This window comes from Podarcis liolepis (assembly GCF_965112155.1).
Source record: "Podarcis liolepis genome assembly, chromosome: 3".
Lineage (NCBI taxonomy): Eukaryota > Metazoa > Chordata > Lepidosauria > Squamata > Lacertidae > Podarcis > Podarcis liolepis.
Genome location: NC_139557.1, coordinates 17,594,532 through 17,610,167, shown reverse-complemented (window position 1 = coordinate 17,610,167; position 15,636 = coordinate 17,594,532). Strand labels below are relative to the sequence as shown.

Sequence of the window (15,636 nt, the reverse complement as noted above, 5' to 3'; positions counted from 1 at the left end):
GTCTTTCGGAAGTGACGAGAGGTTGCGTGCTTTCCCCCCCCCTCCTCCCGCCGAGACCGGAAGTTCCTCGCGCCTGAGTATCCTGAGGAGAAGCTGCGGTGAGTATGGGGAGCACGCGGGTGTCGTGGGCCCCGTGGAGCGGTTGCGCCTCTTATGAGGGAGGCAGCGGCGCCTTGTTCGTAAATGTTCGTAGGAGGCGCTTTTCTCGGCTTTATTTCATTGCTGCTGTGCTTTCTCCCTGTGCGTATACCACGCTTTTCTGCTCCGTGTTAGCTAGCCCTCAGGAGAGGGTTTATTATTGTTGTATTATTATTATTATTATTATTATTATAAAATTTGTATACCGCCCTTCATAGGATCGTAGAGTTCGAAAGGGGACCCCGAGGGTTATCTAGCCCAGCCCCTCGCAATGCAGGAATCTCACTAGATCATACGTGGCAAATGCTTAAAAACATCCAGAAAAGCAGAGTTCACCACTTTCCGAGGAAGCCTGTTTTACTGTCAGACAGAAATCTTAATGTCAGAAGGTTCTTCCTGATGTTGAGTCGGAATCTCCTTTCTTGCAACTTGAAGCCATTGGTTTCTGCACTTTTCAGTCGGGGAAATACAGTGGTACCTTGGTTTATGAACTTCATCCGTTCTGGAAGTCTGTTCTTAAACTGAAACTGTTCTTAAACCGAGGCGCGCTTTCCCAAATGAGGCCTCCTGCCACCGGTGCTCTTCCACCGTTCAGATTCTGTTCTTAGACCGAGGCAAAGTTCTCAAACCAAGACAATATTTCCGGTTTTATGAAGTTTGTAAACCAAATCGTTCTTAAACTGGACTGTTCTTAAACTGAGGTACCACTGTATTTCATTTCAAAGCATACATGTATGTTTTGTACTCTGTTGTACCCAGTGTGCAGTCACTACAACTGCAGCTAAAATTGTCTGAGCAGTTTTTAAGTAAAGATCATAAGGTATAAAATAGAATATAAAACATAACATTTAAATGAAATCAAGAGCAAAAGAAATCCAGTGGCAGAATATGGAAACTCTGCAAATGATCTAAAACATACTTTTTTAAATAAAAAGCAAGAAAGATGGAAGCTTTTCAGAAATAAAAAAGGTAATCATCTGGTGCTGGAAAGATTTCAGTGTTGGCACCAGACAAGCCATTCTGGCAAGAGCATTCTGCTCCTGGGATGCCACCACTGTAAAGATCCTCCCTCTGGTAGCCATCTGTCCAGCCTTATTTGCTAGGGGCTCCTAGACTAAAGTATCTGAAGAAGATCTTAGGGTCTTTTTCCTCAAGTCTGACCTGGATTTACATGTTGTGTTGATATGCCCATGGCACCTGCTTGTCCTGTTTATCTTGAGATGTTAATGGGATCCCTGGAACTGTGAAGTTATCCACTGCTACTATCTGCCTTCTAAATCCTTGCATGCTATGGTTGATTAATATAGTCAGAGAGGAATGTCTCGTGAATGGAGCAGATTATAATGAGTTCTCCTTTCAAAGAATGGCAATATGCCAGCTGCCCTGGAAAAAGCTGTTGTAAGAAACCCTCCTTAGTCACTGCTATTCAGTATAATTGTATGTATCAAACATTTCTAGGCAGAGTTCATGTATGTGCTGTTTTCTCATATCCAGTAATTCCTGGATGATCCTGATTATCTTGATTCTTCCCAGTTTGGCTTCTCACCTGGTTTTGGGATTGATTTTCCTCATTGATAACCTGTGTTGGGAACTGGGGTGGGGTGCATTTCTGTTGGTTCTGCTGAACCTCACAGTGCCTTGCCTATACAGTGGTGCCTCGCAAGACGAAATTAAATCGTTCCGCGAGTTTTTTCGTCTAGCAAATTTTTCGTCTTGCGAAGCATGGTGTCGGAAAAGTTTTGGAAAAGCTTCAAAAATCGCCAAAAACCTCAAAAAAGGCTACCACACCGCGTTCTATGAGTTGCTCCTCGAAGTCAAGTCGCAACTCTATTAACGGTGTTAAGAAAAAGGAAACAAACTTGCAAAAAACACAAGACGTTTTCGTCTTGCGAAGCAAGCCCATAGGGAAATTCGTCTTGCGAAGCAGCTCAAAAACCGCAAAACCCTTTCGTCTAGCGAGTTTTTTGTCTTGCGAGGCATTCGTCTTGCGGGGCACCACTGTACTTCTTGACATTCTGAGAAAACATATTTTGCACTGGTTCCAGTTGAACCTGGAGGGCAAATATCAGAAGATAGTGTCCAGGAATGACTGTTATGCTCCGTCATTGGCTTGTTTCCTATGTTGTTTCACCTCTCCATGAAACCTGTGGGTAAGATACTCGAAATCTCCAGAAAAGAGTATCAACAGTATGCTGATAATATTGCTCTCAGCTGCCTTTTGCATCAGATTCCAGGAAGGCAGTGGAAGTCCTGAACTGGTGCCTGAAAACAGTGATGAACAGGTTGTGTACAAACAAACTGTCACTAGATCCAGACAGGGCAGAAGTACTTTGAGCCACTAAAAAAAGCTGATGAGGTTAGAGGTACATACCTCCTGTTTTGGATGGGATTCCACCAGCTATAGCTGGTGCTCCAGTTGCACCTTTTTCTGGGGAAGATAGAGCAGGCCACTAGATTCACAAAAGCCGCGATCCTATCCAGATCAGAGTACATTTAATGGAACTTGAAAAGTGAGGAAGAAGGTTGCATAGGTCTCACTGTTTGTCTAGATTGTGCCATATGCTTCTTTTGGTGTATAACTTTCTTCCTTTGCTTAGGGGTAGCCAACACCATGTCATGCAGATGCTGTTGGACTCCCATGAACTGCAACCAGCATGACCACTAGCTGGTAATGATGGGAGTTGGAGTTCAACAACGTCTGAAAGGCACTGTTTGCTACTCCTACTTTACTAATCTGTAAGTCTTGTGAAGCTACTGTAATGCTTGGTGCTGTCTTGCTCCTTAATAAAAACTGACAGTAATTTCAGAGTGATGCATTGTGATAGAACTGCTTTATGGATGTAACCTTTCTTTCTTTCTTTTTTTAGTAGTTCAAGTTTGGCTTTTTTAAAAGTGTGAAAATGGAGTCTAAAAAGGAGCTCATTAGTGACCAGCGGTTTTCCCGCATTACAAAAGACCCAAGATTTTGGGAAATGCCAGAAAAAGATCGCAAAATCAAAATTGATAAAAGATTTCAGGCCATGTTTCATGATAAAAAATTCAAGTTGAAGTACACTGTGGATAAGCGAGGGCGGCCTGTTCAACACAGCTCTACAGAGGACCTGAGACGCTTTTATGACCTTTCCGATTCAGATTCGGATCTTTCAGAGTCTGACCAAAAATTAACTAAGAAGAAATCGCAGGGAGAGAAGGCCAAGACTAAAGAAAAGAGAGTATCTGAGAAGTCTCCTGTTGAGAGTAACTCTGGGAAAGAAAGCAAAGGGACAGATAAAAGTTCCTCATTGTCAAAACTGGGTATTTTAAAAAATGAAGGCCAGAAAAGCAAATCGTTGTCCAAAAAGACTGTAAAAGGCACACAAGTGATTGAATTGCAACAAGTAAAGGAACTTGCATCAAAGAAGCAGAACAAGCAAGGCAGAAAGTTTCCTGAGAATCTGAAGACTGTAAAAGAAAAAGCAGTGAAGAATAGCAGCACAGACAGTTATGTAAACCATAAGAGAAATGAATTAGGTTGGTTGAATGTAATTAATTGAAATTTGTCACCTGTCTCTCAATCTTACTCAGTTTTTCTTGGATGTAATATTTTATTAGCCAGTTGGGATAATCCTACCTCAGCTTATCAAACTGAGATATGCATGAGTCTTTTGCTTATGCACACAAGCCCCTTTGATTCACCCTTTGTGGAGTGCAGCAGTCAAACCAGGAAGTAGCTAATGAACCATAGTTTTCCATTTCATTTGAACTGGGAAGTTATGGTCCTCAGCTTTGAAACAAGCCATTGTCCTAAACCATGGTTTGAAATGGACTTTAAGACCCTGGCTTGTGTTGAAACTGGTACCTGCAGTTTCCCAATTTACATAAAATGCCCTGCCATGAAGGGAGGAGCAAAAAAGGCTCGTGTTTCCTGGTTTAATATACTGAGATTTGCTCATCCAAACCCCTATGTGGGTTTCAATGGAACTTCCAAGTAAGTGCCTAGAAGCATAGCCTAAATGAATAATAATTCTCTATGGTTCTGTTTTCTGCATGCAACACTTCTTTTATTGGAGACTGCTTACTTTTGCCAAAACTAGCACAATAATGGCTTTTGTGGTGTCGCAGAAGATCAGTAAGTTTTCCAAACATGATTTGGAAAGAAGTGCACTTAGTGGTAAACTCTGTGGAGGTAATATATGTTAAACTTGAGGAGGAAAACTGTCCTAGAGCTGTACTTTAAATTGGTTGGGATGGGGAATCTGTCATCTTCTCGATGTTGCTAGACTACAGCTTGCAGTATTCCTGATGATTGGCCATGCTGGCTGGGACTAATAGGAATTATAGGGCCTCAGATTCTCAACTCCTGAAATAGGTGGCGGAATCTAGTTGGTGATTAGGGCTGTACTATGCACCAAGTGTCAGTGGAACTGGTTGTAGTGCAGTCTTTTGCAAAGAGTTAGAATCTCTCCACCACCAGAGTACCACAGCATCATGGTTAGCCTATCCCTATAAACAGGATCCTATGCCATCATGCTTATACCTCATTTTATGCCATCCAGCAGCCTGCATGTCCCCCAGACTTTTGGCTCCCAGTACAAGGACAAAAGGCTGGCTTTGGGAGCCCTAAAGTGAGTTGCAGAGAGCCCTTCATTATGAGTGGCTGCCGTCCCAGTGGGGAGGTACTATGCCAGGGTTTCTGCTACCCAGCTTCCCCCCCCCCTCATCACCCACAAGAATTTAGGTCAAGGGCTGAGGACAGCATGTCGTGGTTTCTTACCTGTGACTTAGAGCAGTGGCACTTAACCCTTCTTGGGTGACAGACCCCTTTGAAAATCTGATGAAAGCTATGAACCCCCTCCAGGGAAAAATGCACATAAACACACAAGCTTTCTGCTTAGAATTTATTTTATTGTGTTGGGTTTGTGTGTGCGCACACACGTTTGTGTGTACACTCGCCTAGTTTGCAGATCCCCAGCCTAAGCCCATCCATGGACCCCCCAGGAATGTCTCTTTTAAATAGAAACCATGAAAACACAGTGTTATGAAAACTATTTTCGCCAAAGTGAGTAGTTTATTTTCCTCCCTAAATAAATGTGCTATCAAAAATATTTACATTTAAAAAACCAGCTTCTTACTGAATTTGCCCACTTTCATGTGTGATAGAATTATTTTTGCCACTTGACAGGTAGTCTTGGACATTTGGTTTCCCAGATAGTTAGATGCATGCTATTGTAAGCTACAATTTGGTCAATGAACATCTCAATCACCACTGAAAATCTTAGCAATATTCCATTCTCCTTCATACTCTGCATGTCTGAGGTGCCATCTTTTTTTAGAGGGATAATTAGACGTAATTCAGATTTGGAAAATACTATATTGTACATATGTATGTTTAAATGTATTGCTTTTCCTTCATTTAGGAAAGGAAGATAATTCTTTCAGCAAGCACATTAATGAACATTGCTTGCAAAAGGAAACTTGTGAAAATGTGGAGCACTTTGATCTTGATGAATTGGAAGGTAGTGAAAAGACTGAAGAGGAAAGTGAGTCAGAGGATAGCGGGGATCTGGAAGAGGAAAGCACCTTGGGAGAGGAGGGAGAAATGAGAGAAGAAAGTGGTTCAGAAGATGAAGAAGAAACAGGAAATGAAAGTGAGATTGATGAAAGCGACAGTGGGCCAGATTTGGCAAGGGGGAAAGGCAATATAGAAACCAGCTCTGATGATGATGAAGAGGAGGAGGATTTGGCTGAGATATATCCAAAAGAGCCTGAAGTTGAACATGGATGGGGAGAATTGGCTAAAGATGCCCCTCGTGCAGATGCGGTAAGGCTCAAGGAATCTTGAAAGACCTAACTACATAATTATCTTTTAAGTAGCTCTTTCTATAGAGTGTTTTTCGTTTCTTGCCTTCCTTCAAGGCCAGTCCTCATAAAAAGCAAGTCCATAAGTAAGTGATTTATAGGATTGCAGCCTCCCACACTCCCAGCAAGTTTACAGCTCACTTTTTCATTAGGGGTGGAGGGAAGGCCTAACATATATGGAACAAGAGTTTTTATAGTATTTCTATATAACACATTTAAAATTTCAGTGCTTCTAGCAGCAGTTTTTGCAACTGTCAACCAGGTTAAAACTAAAGCAGGAGCCACTCAAAATAGTTACAGAACCTCTGTTGAAATTCTGGTTCTGTATCTTCTGCCCTTAGTTTTGTCTTTGTGGATTTAGCAGTTTATCCTTGCTGTCCTGGGTTCTTATCCTTCCCTGGATTAAGCAAGAATGGTTAACTGTCTGTCTGGCCTGATGTGTATATGTATGTATACGAAGAAGAAACAGCCAGCCAAAGGTATATGATCTTTACTGGAGGAGGAAAGTCAATATATAATTTGTTGATCACATTTTCTGGTTCTTCTCCAAGGCAGAAAGCTCTGTAACCATGCTCATACTCTACTGTGAGTCCTCTTTGTGCACAAATCCAATTTCATAACTGCATTTTTGTTTACTTAGGGTGATATATGCAGTCTGTTGTGTTACCTTAAAGGTCTAGGCAGCTGTTGTGAAATTATTTTCTTACACACAGATCACACGTAGATTGGCAGTTTGCAACATGGACTGGGATCGACTGAAAGCTAAGGACCTACTGGCTTTACTTAATTCATTTACACCTAAAGGTGGTTTTATCTTTTCTGTAAAGGTAAGCACTTGTTTTCAACAGCAGCGTGCAAATAATGCATATTTGGGGAAGTGCGAAGGAATCCACCTATCTTTTTGCAAATAGTTGCAACTGTGAGACTAGCATGGGTTGTCATGGAGAAATTGTAAATTGTGGTGTTTCAGTTGAAATACTTGGTTAGACTTGCGCTGAAGGTGTGGGAAGAGGTGTAAAAACTGTGGCCCTCCGTATGTTACTAGACTACAACTCCTATTATCTCTCACTACTGCCCATGTTGGCTGAGGCTGATGGGACTTTGAATTCCAACCACAGCAGGAGGTCTATAAGTTTGCCACTCCTATATTAGAGTAAGATTACAATTCTGCAGCACAGTTAGGTTCACTGAATGCTCTTTTAACTGGACAGTAAATGCAATCCCTCCCCCTCTGGAATCCATAAGGAATCCTTTAGTATAGAACTCTGTGGAAAATGTATACTGGTGAGGCATGAAAACAGAACACCAAAAGTTAAGACATTTCTGCTGTTAAAGCAGTCTACCATGAACTTCTGTCCATGTCAATTGAGCCTCATGCATAAAGACCTATTCATAGCGCAATGTGAGTAGTGGATTTCATTGTATAAATCATAGTTAAGGCAGAAGGGAAAGATGGGGAAATTTATTATTTAAAATCTAAGCCCAAGCTGTTCTCAAGCCACTTAATATTATGTCACACACCCTTTTTATTGTTTCTAGATCTATCCTTCAGAGTTTGGGAAAGAGAGAATGAAAGAGGAGGAAGTGAATGGTCCAACTGAGCTATTAAGCCTTCCTGAAGATGTCACAGAGAATGACAGGTGTTTAACCCTGACATACAATAATTCCCATATATATAAAATTTTGCTATTGAAATCCAATAAATTGGGAAGGGTTATTGTTTTTGTATTATGTACTGTGTTTTTATATTTTAAACCGCCCTGTGATCCTCAAATGAAGGGCAGTATATACTTTAAATAAATATACTAAATAATAAATAAACCCCTTTGAAATCCTAGGAAGGATTAAAGTTAGTAATCAATATCATAATGATTCTAGATTAACATACTTTTTTTCTATTGGTATCTCATTCCAAAAACTTTGTCTTCACACCAAAGCATTTGGGATGTAGTGGAACTAACATTAGTTTGGTTCACATGTAACAATAAGCAATGGTTGGGTATAAACCATGGTTCACTGTGCATACTGCCCAGTTGCTCCTACTCTGCTACATCTTGCTTACATCTGGGAGAAACAAGCCAAGAGGCTGAGCTTGGTGCTACGTGTGAATCGGCACTCAAAGTTTGTTTTGCTCCTTGGCTTCCACTCATGGTTTGCATAGAGAAACAAACTCAAGATCTGGTTTGCAGGTAACACTAAGCCTCATTGTTTGCTTCTTGTGGAGGCAGGCAAGGCTGACCAGTTGAGCAACTTGAACATTACAGCCGCATGTTGCATTTGTGATGGTGGATGATGAGCAGAATGACCCTGGGGTATCGAAGTGACAGGTATTGACATGATACTGCACAATGAATTTCTACCACTAGATGGAACCTTTCTCCCTCTGGGCGAACACTGCCAGTTTGCTGCTATAGACATGCCATCAGTTCTAAAAGTCTGAAAAGGAAAAAATTGCTAGTTTAATTGTTACCATAATGCAGCTTTACCTTTGTTTAGCATTTTCAACACATTTGGTGCTTCAGAGAACACAAACAGCATGGCCACTTTTGTTCATTCATTGCTTTCTGTTCTCAGACCGTAGGGCCCTTGGAACAAGTGCCATGTAGATAGATATACGGTGATATTATAATAATGCTGATAAGTAATTGGGGAAAGTTAGGGGATGTAAATGCACATGTTTCTTATAGCAGAGATATATCTGGCTTTCTCTATAAACAATGGCCGGTAGAATTGTATGGGGAGACCTAAACTATTGCATGTTCATTTTTCTTTTTCTTTTTTTCAGTTCTTTTAGCCCAGAAGGCTTCAGTCTTGGTTCCTCAGATGTTGCTGGACTTAACAACTTCCATCATTCCCATCCAGCCTAGCCATCAGGGATTAATGAGAGTTGTAGTTCAACAATATCCAGGGATCCAAGGCTGAAGAAGGCTGTATTAGCGCTAAGTTCCTGAATTTAAGATCATACTCACTTCTGCATAGGGTCACTTATGCATTGATTTCTTACCATGGGTAACTATTCATTAGGAGGGATTGGCAAACGGGGGACGGGATTCAAAGTTTTTCACCAATAGTTCACTGTGTTCAGAGTACCTTTGAACTTCTTTGTCTCAAACGAAAGCTCCTGATGCCACAAAGCAAGATGCTTTTGCAAATCAAGGGAGTTTCAAGAGATATAGCATGAGAGCTGCTGTTCAAAGGAAAAAATGGAACAACCATTTATGTGTGAATGCAATCCCTTGGGTACAGCAAAAGTAACTATATCCTAGCACATGACTCTAGAGCAGGCTTCCTCAAACTCTGCCCTCCAGATGTTTTTGGCCTGCAACTCCCATGATCCCTAGCTAGCAGGACCAGTGGTCAGGGATGATGGGAATTGTAGTCTCAAAACATCTGGAGGGCCGAGTTTGTGGAAGCCTGCTTTCGAGTAACTTTGCCCAACCTGGTGCCCTCCAGATATTACTGAATTCTAATTCCCATCATCCCTGACCATTTCCCATGCTGGCTGGGACTGGTGGGAGTCCAACAATATCAGGAGGCACCAGGCTAGTGAAGGCTGCTCTGGAGTATCCATAGTTGTGAAGGAACTCGGATTCTAAAGTACATCAGAACATATTCCTAGGGTCTAAGATACAAAATACCTTGCTAGCTCATTGTGGCACTAGTGTCTGATATTTGGTCATAATCATGAAGAGTTTCATATGTTGTTGTACACTCTTATGCCACACAGCTGTGAGAACTGGATTGCAGTATAATTGCTTCATTGTTCCTTCATTTTTTTAGCCTTACTTGATTTCTCTCTCTCTCTCCTTTAAAGCATTTATAAGGAAAAACTGAGAGACTATCAGTTCAAGCGACTGAAGTATTTCTATGCGGTTGTAGAGTGTGACACTCCCGAAACAGCCAACAAAATTTATGAAGAATGTGATGGATTGGAATTTGAAAGCAGTTGTTCTTTCGTGGACCTGAGGTATTGTGGAGGGTTTTCTTTTCCTCCTGTGTCAGCTTCGTGAAGATTGTTAATTGTTATTATTACTCTTTTTGAGAGAGGGTTCCTGAGGCAGAAGTTGTTAACTTTTTCCTAGCATCCCAGTGGTTTTATGGCCAAGCTGAATCTGAACCCAGATTTCTCAATTCCAGCTGAAACATTCAAATGCCTGACACACTCTGACTCCCTTATATCTTGTTTTAAAGCACTGAAGCTACCTTTCCCACACCAGACTGTGGCTTGCATCTTTTGAATATTAGGGTGCTTTTTAACACAGTTAAAGTTGTGTTTTAATGTTGCATCCCAAATTGAATTTACGTTTTTAGAGTGTCATGCTCCTTCACTGTCAGTGTCAATGCTATAAGCAGAGAGCCATGAAGTATGTCCCTCCTAAGTTTCTCACACTCATCACTGGAGTTGGTGATGTTTTACTGGATATCGGGGAGAGTAATTGCTTTGAAAGCGACTGAAATGCTGAACAGTTTGACCAGAGGATGGTTAATTCACAACTCTCAGTGCTGATGATGATAACTGGTCCTTTCTGTGACAACTGCAGAGAGGTGGAGCTATGGTTTTGTTTGTTATTTTAGGTATTTTTGTAGTTTTTATACTGTAAACTACCCTGTGATCCTTTTTTAAATACAAATTTTAATTGGTTTTTAAACAAATACAATAATCATTAAACATTTAACCAGCAGTACAGCTACCACCCTGTGATCCTTGGATGAAGGGTGATATATAAAGTTAACTAATAAATAAAATAAACTGAACTTCACCTTAAACATACTTAGCTATCTTTTAAAAAGAGTCACACCAATGGTCTGTTGTAACTCAGTACAGTGGTGCTTCGCAAGACGAAATTAATCCATTCTGCGAGTCTCTTCGTCTAGCGGTTTTTTCGTCTTGCGAAGCAACCCTATTAGTGGCTTAGCGGATTAACGCTATTAGCGGTTTAGCGGCTATTAAAGGCTTAGTGGCTATTAAAGGATTAGCGGATTAGCGGCTAAAAGGCTATTAGCGGATTAGCGGCTTAGAAAAAGGGGGGAAGCGGGGAAAAATCGGAACACTCGCAAGACGTTTTCATCTTGCAAAGCAAGCCCATAGGGAAAATCGTCTTGCGAATAGCTCAAAAACGGAAAACCCTTTCGTCTAGCGGGTTTTCCGTCTTGCGAGGCACCACTGTATAGTCTGCTATTCTGTCTGGCCGTGTGCCTCCAGGGTCTCATTGACAGGTCTTTTCCAGCTCTGCTTCCCAAGAGTCTGGAGGTCCCGGGGATTGAATTTGGGATTTTTCACATCCAACATCTGTTCTCTTCCACTAAGCTATTGCCTCTTTGCTGGCTTCCTACCCTTCGAGGCCTTGTGAGTTACAGGTTCCTCCCCTTCAGCAACAGTAATTGGGGTGTCACCATTTTTTCAGTGGGGTTAAACTGGAGCTGACCAGACATTCCCTGTGCTGAGTGAAATGTAACACTCTTGTCTGACCTCTTCACCCAAACCATGGACTGAACAACAACTGTTTTCTAATATATCTAATAACAGCTAATACTAATTAAGAGAGAGGCTGGGCCTATCAACATTTGTTCCTTTGAAGCCTCCTTGTATCTGTTTTAATAACAATTCCTTTTCTTTTTGGCTTTTAAGATTCATTCCAGATGATGTGACATTTGATGACGAGCCAAAGGATGTGGCCTCAGAAGTGGACTCTTATAAACCAAAGTACTTCACATCTGCTGCTGTGTCGACTTCAAAGGTACCTTAACAGTGTTTTTGTATCCCTTTGGAACTTGTTTAGTTTTCCGAGTTCTTAATTTGTAAAGATTGTAAATACAGCAGTGATCACACTGTAGATAGAAAGGCAGGAATGATCCATTTTGTGTTGATGCAGTTATCAAACGTGGAGTTCTCATGTATTATCTTCCTGGGGACTTGTGCACTGGATTTCTGTGGGTTCATGACCTTGCTCGGTGTGTGTGTGTGCTTTTGGCAGTGTTGATTGGGAGTTTTCTTTTAAAAAAGCTTAAAATACATTCTGTATAGCCTTTTTTTCTCTTGTGCTAGCTGTTTTTAATGTGCCTGTTGAATTCGTATTACTCCAAACACGTTAGTCACATCTTTTAAACATCTGATTAACATGTTCTTCCACTTCAGGAAAAAAATGGATACAGACATTTTTTTTCAAAGAATTTGTGTAAATTTGTTTACAGAGTCATTTTTTCTAAGCACTCTGTTTTTCTCTCTTTGTAACCAATCATTTGTTGCACACATCAGTCTCCACATATATATATTTAAAATTGTATGTGTAGTACAAGTGGGAAAAAATACCTTTCATTGTTGGAAAGTTTGCATTTGAAATTTTGTAAATCCTGGAACAAAGGTGACACATAGCTGATGCGTGTTGCAAAGCATGTTCTGAATACAATTGCATTTGTATGTTAGGAGCTCAGGGTTAGGAACTCAGACTCTTAAGTCCAGTGCTCTAACCCTGTTGCCACATTGGCTGTTGCTAAAATCACAGAGCCTAATGGATTCTGTGTTGACTTAAAAGTGATCTGTTTTGTTTCACAATCAACCAGAACATTCTAGGAGAGAAATCTCACTTCTAAACTTCATTTTACATATACCAAATAGCATGAGAATACATCTTTTGCTTCACCTCTGATATACCCATTTCATGTTTTATGACCCTGTTTTCACCCCGTCTCCTGTGGTTTATGGTATTTGCTGTGTATTTCCATAAACCACTGCATTCCAGTATAATTGAACAAAAACATAAGTAACTCTTAACTCTGAACAGGGAACATGTCAAACAAGAAATACCAATATATCAACATAATAAGTTCTGGTACTGGCATAAAGGACTTCAAATGCAATACATGAAAAGAATAGCATAGACGGTCTCTGAATTTAAACAGGACTGTGTCAGGAATTTAGACACTCTAGCAGGAACCATGTGAATAAATGCAAAAGTAGTAAACTGAGCCCTACTCTACACCCTGCTAAAACCGTAGGACAGGATGATGGTGATAATGATAGTGTCCACCACTACTGCCAATCAGGACAATATCCAAGAATAAAATATATTTTTAGAATTCAAATTACTTCTTCTTTCTTTCAAAGGAAGTTTCTTTGGCAAGGCAGTAAACACTTAATCCATGCACGGAGTGCTGACCAGGTCATAAAACAACACTTAGAAACCACTAGCTCTTCAGTTTTTAATATTTCATTTGCAGTTGGAACTAAAGTTCTGGGGGTTTCTCTCCAGCCCTTGCTCATTTGTCTTTACATATTTTCTTTTCTCCCCAGTCTCGTCACTGCCGCTTTTCACTTGTGTAAAATCGTGGACATACTGGGGAATGGGGCTGTTCTGAAATCCCTTCAGAGTGCAGCAAGAAATGCTGACAGCCATAAATTTTAATTCTGAATAAGAAGGTTGAGTCTTTGTTGTGGTCTAGCATGAGGATTGAGTTTGTTTTAAGCCAGTCTTTATATGTATATGCATACACGTGTGCGACTTGAAGGTAAAGCACAATATTTTTTCCGTCTTAAGGTAGACATCACGTGGGATGAGACAGATCATGAGAGAGTGACTTCCCTCAGCCGAACATTTAAAAAAGATGAACTTCTGGACATGGACTTCCAAGCATACTTGGCTTCATCAAGTGAGGAAGAGGAGGAAGAACAGCAAGGTACTTGCATTTGTGAAGGTTCAGTGTTGTTATTAATAATAATTATAATTATAATTATAATTATAATTATAATTATAATTTATTACTTATACCCAGCCACTCTGGGCGGCTTCCAACAGGAGATTAAAAAAACATTAAAACATCAGTCATTAAAAACTTCCCTAAACAGGGCTGCCTTCAGATGTATTCTAAACGTCACATAGTTGTTTATTCCTTTGACATCTGATCGGAGGGCTTTCCACAGGGCGGGAGCCACTACCGAGAAGCCTGGTTCCCTGTAACTTTGCTTCTCGCAGTGAGGGGGAACCACCAGAAGGCCCTCGGAGCTGGACCTCAGTTTCCGGGCTGAACGATGGGGGTGGAGACACGCCTTAAGGTATACTGGGCCAAGGCTGTTTAGGGCTTTAAATGTCAGCACCAACACTTTGAATTGTGCTCAGAAACGTACTGGGGACCAAGCAAGTTAAGCATGGATAGGGAACCAGATCCTTATTTCCCCACCCCTGGAGGGGCAAATTTGACAGGTGGCTGAGACCGAACAATTTGTATTAACCATCATTCTGTAAACAAGGTTTTGGAGTTTTGTGTGTGGTTGGAATATGTTTTCTTTGATCCTTGGGAACAATTGAATTGCTGCAGCTCTGGCTAGTGTTACCGTTCATGGAAATGTTTCTCTTTCTTGGAATTGGGTTCCTGAAATCGTGCAGTTGTAGAGAAACTTAATATTCTGTGGGTTGTGAAGACTGAGCCTTGCCAGCTGATGTGTGCATTTGTGGATAACATTTGGTATGCATCTTACAGGCTTGAGTCCTTTACTGGTGCATTAGTGATCCATCTTTCTCTACTTCCTCAGGGATGATGGAGAAAGTGTGGTGAGAACTTTAAATCTTCTGCCATTTTTACAAAGTGTGTGTCTGAACCCACATGTGTATCCAGCACTCACATGTTCTCTTGTGCACACTCCCAATAGATTTAGGGACTTTTGCTGCAGTTAAAACATGCATCCATTATGAATATGCATTTCTAACCTTAACCAAATGCCTAGAAGAAGTTCATGCAGTAGGAAATAAATAAGGATAGATTTATTACTTGGAATAAAAGTGACAAGCGTGCATGGATGCTGTTTTCAAACTGCGAAGTTACAGATAAAAGTGGGCAGCAAATCACACAACACTCTTCAAAGAGTAACAGGATCCCTATCAACAGCCTAGAGATAGTGAGTGAGTGTGACAATTTGCCACAGTGCCCACATGAAAAGTAAAGGCGGGGAAGGGTATACTTGCCCTGGAGAGGGTGGAACCCAAGTCATGGAATCAGAGGGCTGTGACAGTTCTGCTTTCCCCATCAATATTCTGTACCAGGAAGGCTCCAATGTCTCTCTCACCAATTCCTTGGTCTGGGGACCCATGAAGGATAGGGCTTATATTTGAGAGTGTGGAGTGAAAAGAGGTCCCTGTTGAGCTTTTGAGCTACCCGGCCATTGAAAAGCTGGCGTTTTTACGTACTAAGCTAATATATGCTTATGGGGAAGAGATGATTTTAACATCTTCATTCCTGTGTGCCACTGTTTATTTCCTACAAGTTCCTGTCTGTTTGCTGTTTGTTTACCTTGCCTAGTTTGCCGTTCAAAAGGCATGGCCCTAGGGATAAATGACTAAATTGGTTTTCTTGCATGCTTCCTGAACCCTAAGTTTACCTTCAAAGGAAGATTCTGTTGTCTATGTAGAAACCCTTCTTTCCTACAGGAGGTGATAATTAATCTTTGCTGGTAACAAAGAACTAGTGTTCTGATTCTGAAGTGTTAGGAGAGCAGAATATGTACTTATAACTTCCAGGTCACATTAGGATAAGGACTAGTACCCCATAATGGGGTTCTCTTTTTATATCCAGTTATGTCATCTATACTGATGCCACGATCTGTGGAAGTCAGGCATGTAAAAATTTCACAGTGGCACACACCATTACACCAAAGGGCTGTCACTTTGA

The 15,636-nt window shown here is 40.9% G+C and overlaps 1 protein-coding gene across 3 annotated transcripts in view; it reads left to right on the top strand.

Moving 5' to 3' along the window:
- Positions 1-4: 4 nt before the first annotated feature.
- The window catches only part of ESF1 (ESF1 nucleolar pre-rRNA processing protein homolog), a 30,003-nt gene continuing 14,371 nt past the window's right edge, over positions 5-15,636 (top strand). Inside the window, exons 1-8 of one of the 3 annotated variants that reach the window (XM_083495575.1) lie at positions 5-98; positions 3,006-3,648; positions 5,535-5,938; positions 6,690-6,803; positions 7,516-7,616; positions 9,791-9,943; positions 11,606-11,714; positions 13,512-13,650. In XM_083495575.1, the coding sequence (XP_083351701.1) occupies positions 3,039-3,648; positions 5,535-5,938; positions 6,690-6,803; positions 7,516-7,616; positions 9,791-9,943; positions 11,606-11,714; positions 13,512-13,650 (1,630 nt within the window). In that variant the 5' untranslated portion in view covers positions 5-98; positions 3,006-3,038. Of the gene's footprint in view, positions 99-122; positions 241-3,005; positions 3,649-5,534; positions 5,939-6,689; positions 6,804-7,515; positions 7,617-9,790; positions 9,944-11,605; positions 11,715-13,511; positions 13,651-15,636 lie in introns of those variants that run through there. The other 2 variants (XM_083495576.1, XM_083495577.1) reach the window with 2 other exon arrangements.